Source organism: Apaloderma vittatum, unplaced genomic scaffold, assembly GCF_000703405.1.
Source record: "Apaloderma vittatum isolate BGI_N311 unplaced genomic scaffold, ASM70340v1 scaffold11341, whole genome shotgun sequence".
In the NCBI taxonomy this organism is placed as follows: Eukaryota; Metazoa; Chordata; class Aves; order Trogoniformes; family Trogonidae; genus Apaloderma; species Apaloderma vittatum.
This window is the reverse complement of record NW_009698534.1, coordinates 17,466-24,241: the sequence shown is the minus strand read 5'-3', so window position 1 is coordinate 24,241 and position 6,776 is coordinate 17,466. Positions and strand designations below refer to the sequence as shown.

General features: G+C 43.7%; 1 protein-coding gene across 1 annotated transcript; it reads right to left on the bottom strand.

The window, feature by feature from the left end:
• Positions 1 to 810: 810 nt before the first annotated feature.
• IQCJ (IQ motif containing J) lies at positions 811 to 6,307 on the bottom strand (the record flags this gene model as incomplete). The annotated part of the gene is made up of 5 exons (XM_009878061.1): positions 6,225 to 6,307; positions 4,573 to 4,660; positions 4,059 to 4,123; positions 3,079 to 3,159; positions 811 to 961 (listed from the first exon to the last, which is right to left on the bottom strand). Coding segments are annotated over exons 1-5 (468 nt in total), but the record flags the coding sequence as incomplete, so codon positions are not given.
• Positions 6,308 to 6,776: the final 469 nt, after the last annotated feature.

The window sequence follows — 6,776 nt, the reverse complement described above, 5'->3', positions numbered from 1 at the left end:
CCAAACCCTTATCTGCACACCTCAAACGGTGCTTTTATTTGGCTCTTCAACTCACACACATCAGGGCAACTTCTACCTCCTGTAGTTGTTTTTTTTTTTTTAGCTACTGAATTATTTCATTTGCTCTAGTCTAGGTTTCCCTGCAGATGGATGTATTCCATCACAAAGCTGAAAACAATACTTACAGGCTCTACAACTACCTGCTGATTTATTGATCTAAGAGATCCCACTGCAGAGACAGTCACGGAGCCCCTTGTTTTTAAAAACCGAGCTCAATATTTGGGTTTCTAGTTTAGAGTCACTTTAAAAAGTGAAGTACAACCGCCAGTTGTCAGCAGCCCCCCAGTCTGCAAGGTGACGTGTGTATTTACTCCAAAATCAAGTTAAATTTTAAATCCCTAGATCAACTTCTCTAAGTTTCTTTTAGGGAAAAAAACACTCCAGCACCTAAAAACCACATTAATTCATAGGAAAACCACCACAATTTGGGTTTTTTCCTAAAGAACGCAAAGTGCTAAACACATCTGAAGATCTCTGCTTTCCGCAGAAGAACAAGCCATCGTTTGGAAACAATTTTTCCCCCACCAACAGCATTCCAATGCCCAATATTGCCGAGATCCACATCTAACGCACACTTCTGGTTGTACCTACACAAGACACATCTCTCTGCACGCTCTTTTGAGACACCGCTGCTCCCCTAGATACACCCTTTCCACGACTAGCCCGTAAACTAGCGCTCATTTAGCCAAACTCCAGGAACCTGACAAAAAAAGCCACAAAGGGGAAAATGAAGGTGATTGTGCCACTCACCGGCGTGCTGCTGTCGGAAAAAGTGTTCATGCTGATGGACCTGCTCATCTTGCCCGAGGAGAGGGATGGCGGCGAGGGGCTGCGCTTGTCCAGCTGCTCATGGGGTGGCAGGTCCTGGCGCTGCTGGTACTCGCGCCATGCTCGCTGAATGCTGTGGCCAACACCGAGGGAAGGCAACAAAAAAAAAGATGAAAAAAAAATATTTGAGGTGGGATTCGGCGGTTTTCTCTCTTTTTTTGTGCATTTTGCTAATTTAGGTAATGATCACTCATAGGCACCCTTTGCAGGTCCTATGTTAGCCGCTACTCGTACAACTTGAGGGGTCGGGTAGAAGAGATTCTTTATTTCAAATCCCTAAACCTTCAGATGTGGCTTAAATTTGAGGCTGTACGTAACTCAGCCATTCTCTTATAGTTTGCAAACAAACTAAAAATAGGTGGTTATCTGTTTAAAAGAATGAACAGCCTTCAACATACTCACATCAGCTTTCAGATTATAATGCAAACAGGGTTGGAAACTTAGAGTCAGATGGGTATCCTTTAAAATCTCCTCTGTCGTGGGTAGCTGGGGACTTAAAACTTCCTCCAAAGCAACGCGTGGGAATTGCTGTAGAGGCTCTGCTTCCGAACTCCAGGTTTCTAAAACCTGATGTGAAATCCTGTCAAGAAATTCCATTTTCTGCGCATGCTGGTGGCCGGGGAGGCTCTCACCAGGTGGCAGTGCCGGACCGCCTGTGCCTTTCCGAAGGTACCAGGGAGAGATGCTGGAAATTAAAACTGTTCATAATGGTAATGGCATTAATGCGGGGTATGTGGGTGCCTGCGCACAGGGAGTCTGTGAACTCTGCAGAAAAGCACAGCTAAATTCTGACCCGAGACCCAGCAGCGTCGCTGCCACACAATGAGCTAGAGACAGCAGCTTTTAGGATTTTTAAGCCACCGGGATTTTACTCACTGGGCATGTCAAGTTAGTAAAACCTTCAGCGTGTCTTCAGTAGGCAAAGTACCTCGAGTTCTGCTTAAGTTGGTCTCAGTAGTCCTGAGAATATTGTGGGGGTTTTTTTAATACCTCGAAATTCTTGGCTTCACCGGAGGAGGACAAAGCTGGGCACCAGGACACCGACAACCTCTCACAGGCTGAGAGCTCCACACAGAGGGACGTGCCTCTTGGCATCCAATTTTTCCTGCATTACTGCATAATATGGACCAGCAGTAATTTTGTATTTATGCTTACTTGTACTTTCTATTTTAAAGCTTGAGAATATACTGAGGTTAAGTCATAGCTAACCTTCTAGAAAATTTATTCTTTCATCTGGCTTATATTTGCATGACTAAAAGATACTGGCTGGGTTTTAATTTGAAACTTTATGTCCTTTTAATATTTTAATATAACATTAATATTTTAATGCTCTGCACAGCGAGTTAGCTGTAGCTTTTCAACTGAAGGCAAAATTCAGTGTGTAACGTGGTAACACGTACATCTCTGGGTAAAACCGATGTCAAAAAAAATGATGCCATGGAGTAGCTGAGGGCTTTCAACATCAGGGTGTTCATATTTGTTGACGTAAGTGGAAAATTTTTCTCAAATTATTCTCTCTGCTGGGAAGTCCAGGGGCACCGTCTTGGTGCCACCTGGATGGAGGTAGCACCAGGGCTGGAGGACCAACGCTGAAAGAGGCACAAAGGAGGGTCCTCTGCTCCGAGATACACGTGTGTGAGCTTTAAGTTATAGCCCCAGTGGTACCACGTGTCATGATGCAGCGCAGTCAGGCTTTTGAGAATCCCTGACCCCACGGTAAACCATCCGACGTGTGGGCAACGTGTTACAAAGGCTGAAGTTACTGCATTTAGAAGTTGGGAAGCTGGTTACCAGAACACGTCGACGCTTATCTCCTCCTTCCAAGTGGTGCAGCCAGGTGTCACACACGTGCCTTGGCTGAGGGCTAGCACTTGCCTCACTTTCCAATCAAATCCAGATTTCTTAGTGCCATGGAGCTCTGCTGCACCCCCAGCCCAGGGATCCTGGCCCCCTCAGACTTAACACCTCCATCCCCATGCAAACCCAACATTGAAGTTTAGCATTTGAAACTTGGTTCAAAGAGAATGTTCACGCGCTTAAAAGCAGAGAAGAGCTTGGCTAAGTTGCTAAATTGAGGGGTTTTTAAACTCAAAGCCACACAGAAATCTGCAACATTTTGAGATCTGCAGTTCAGGAGTCAGGCAAACTTGGCTGCATTTAAAGGCAGAAAGTACAACCTTTGTTACTTACATTTTCACTTTTGATTCCAAGGGCTGTAAGTTGATATGGTATTTTTCGATATTATTTTCTTCATCCATAGTAAGCTGATGGCTATGGAGAAAAAAAAAGAAAAGAAGAAAAGAAAATGGGTTTGCTGCATCTCACCATGATATTTTTTTGCAGTCCTTGTAAATTAAATCTGAAAATTCGACAAGAACATACAAGAGCTGCTTATTATAAGGTGTTGCTGTCTTTGGAGGAAGGTGTCTGGGTCCCTGTGCCCAACCCCATTTGATTGTTAACAAAAAGTATGAATTTTTGATCCGGTTTCCAGATCAGAGTCTGCCTGAGTCCTTGCACTAAAACCTTCCAGGTGCCCCAACTCCGGAGACAGGCACACCCAGCAAAGAAGCCTCTGCAAAAAAACCAAACCCAAAACAAAACGACCCACACTGGCAAATACAATAGACGTTCCTGCTAAATTAACTTTCATCCCCGGGGCTATGTTTGAAAAGCTGGAGCGTAGAATGGAAAGTAATGCCGGTAGCAAATGAATTACATCAGCAAAAGCCATGCAGGAATATGAAAAAAAAATTCTTTGTAATAAACGATGACCGAGGAATTGGTGCTGCAAACCAATTGCTTTGAGAAAGCAATTTTAAAATGCTAGAAGATAAAAACTGAACATCCTGGGACACTGCTTTGGATGGGACCGGCAACATGCATGAAAGATCTTTGCATGAAAATTTGTAAGATTAGACTCCAACCTGTGGAGTTATTTTGAGATTTTACTGGACACTTAATTACATCATTCAATCAGCAGCAGTTTTCAGAAATTATCCTCCTGTAACTAAAGAGTCGTTTATGGGAGAGATGCTAAACTTCGAATATTTAGTGTATTACCACACAAAAAATCCAGCCTACAAGAAAGAGACTGTCTCTCAAAAAGGGCTTAAAAAAAGCCATTTCACTTTGTCACGTGTGAGATATTGTGGAAATCGAACGTTTACCTTTGAAGTAAGTCTTTGCCATCGTTGACCTGCTCCAAGGTGTGCTGGAGCCTTTTGAGTTCTTCCTGCAAGGAGAGTATAAAAAAAAAAAACAAAACGCATTTCAATGTACTTATGGGAAGCCCTTGGCTGCCCTTGGAGATTCTTGCTCAACCTCTAAAGATCGTGAACCAACCTCTAACAAAACAGTCCCTCAGATAATGCCTATGGGATTGCTTTCAAGTTTGAGTATCCAAAAATAACTACAAAGAAACTAATATATTTATCTGTATGTCCAGCACGAGTTTGAAAGAAAATATCAGACCTACGAAAATAACAGGCAGAGCAAAAAAAGAAACTGTTCTTTCACGCCTTAGCTGTGTGGCTGCTTTGATTTGAGAGAAGATGGTCTGGTAAGAGGCAAGTGAGCATCAGCTCCGACTTTCAGCCGCTTCTCTTTGTTCTGCAATCAAACACTATTCAGTCTCATAATTAAGAGAGTCACTGGCTGAGATTTACAGGCCAGTGCCTTTACCAGCGTATTTGCATCAGGATCCTGTTTCAGTAGCGGAGATGTCACAAATTTAACTGCAGACACATAGCTGGGGTTCCCTGCATCTGCACTAATGTCCCAAGAAAAAAATTACCCATGGTGCAACAATTTGACTTGAAAAACTAAATTGTGCCTGGCCGGCAAGGTTTTATCGCTCAGATGGAGTGGAGGAGAACCTGGCTGCAAAGAAGCACGTGCTCCAGGGGATGCAATCCCTGGGCTGAGCTTTGCACGCCCTTGCAGGGCACAATCCCGCAGAGCCCTGGCATCGCTGGGGGACACACACACACATGGAGCACGGGTGCCCAGTCTCCTTAAAAGCTGGTGAAACACTGAAACCTGTCCAGCATGTCCTTGTGACACAACGCAAAAAGCATGAGCACCCCGAGGTGCAGGGATGCATCTTCAGGTTTGCATTGATACATCAGCTGTTTGGGAATTAAGTGACTCTGGGAGATGAGGAGTCTCTGTGAAGCACAAAAGCGTCAGCTCGAGGCTCCTTGTAGCTCAGTAAGTTGGGAATCGGAAGCAAAAGATACTAAGAGCAAGGAAGAAGGGTGATTCACTTCACAGCTGCCTTGCACGCAGATGCAGGATTCCCAGGAAGGCCAAGATCATGGAAAAGGCAAAAGAAGGACATTCTTGTCTTGTGTGTCTTATCTGACCTGGGGAGGAATCAAAGAATTTTATTTCCAATAAGCCAGTCGCAATCTCCAGGAGCACAGCGGATCAGCCAGCTCTACCTCCTGCTTTCCCAAATAAAGCCCGTTTTGTGACACGTTTGGTGGCACTTTTTAATCCCGTACAAGATTCTGCCCCCTTTGACGCGAAACAAGATCTCGGGAGCTGATTTACTCCTAACTCAGCTTTCATTTCCTCCCAGCCTTGGAAGGACCATTACCACAAAATATGTTTTGTGCACATACTAGATTTGTCAAGGCGACAGGTTAGGTGGTTCCGCAGTCTTTGCCCCTCGTCAGCTGTGAAACTTGTTTTTATTTTCGCCTTCCAGTTTGGGGGTTTCGGTTTCCTTTGTTGTGGGTGGTTTGTTTTTTTGTTTGTTTGCTTGGTGGTTTGTGTTTTTTTTTTGCTTGCTCTGAGGAAGATCCTTTTCTGGCATATTAAAACCAAGCAACTTTCAAAATTGCTTTCTTTGAAGCACAGTTCAGTTCAGAGGATAACCTTTTCTCCTCCTTATTATTCTACTGGTCATTTTTTCAGCATACCCCAGAGCTATGCATGGTAATTTAGAATGTGAAAACAATTTGCAATTGACTTTATATATAGCTCCGGGTGACAAAACTTGCATGACTTACATAAATCATTTCTTGTGTTTGACATCATTTTCCATTAACCTCAGGGTGAAGACAGAACAAAAAAAAAAAAAAGGAAAACCCAAAATTGGTTGTGACATTTTTGATTATTCAGTCTTTCAATTAAACATCACTGGACAGTCTTTATAAAAGCCGTAATATGAGGCAACCACAGTAGGGGCATGGTAATGTTTGCGTAATTGGGAAGAGAAGGAGACATAAAATCTATACTAATTTCAGTTTTGCATCATTAACCATGAAGTATCGATTATTGCTCCTTGCAACAAAATTTATGAAGCTAAGTGATGCTGCTGCGCCCACCGAAAACGATTGGGATGCTTTGCCCCCAGCACAGGGACGGCCGGGGTGCTGCTCTCCCAGTCCCACAGCCTTGGGAGACGCATCGCCCCAGGAGTGCCCCAGCTGCAAACTCAAACTTCAGAAAATTAAATTGGAAGAGATCCGTCCTTCCCATTGGAACACGGAGTGAATTATGATGCCTCTATAAACCTTGTTATAATTTGCTGCCGTTTTCTTTTTCCTCCTCCTGTTGAACACAGACACGAACAGCGATGGGGTAACTCTTCGAGATACCAGAGGAAGAAGAAGCCATGAAGTCTTGAAGTGCAAGACCGACGTTAAGAACCAACTAGTGTCTTTTTCTAGTCTTTAACATGTACATTCTGTTTATGTGTTGATTACTTTTCAGCCTGTAGATCTGTACTTTTAGGAAATTATTTCCAAGAAATGCTGCAGCCTTACTGGAAGGGCAGGAAAGACCAAGAGGGTCTATAGAATCTATAGGCTCTTGCCAAGGAGAAGCCTGTGTAGAAGAGCCACATTAAGCTGCACTGAGCTGGCTCCCAGCACTAT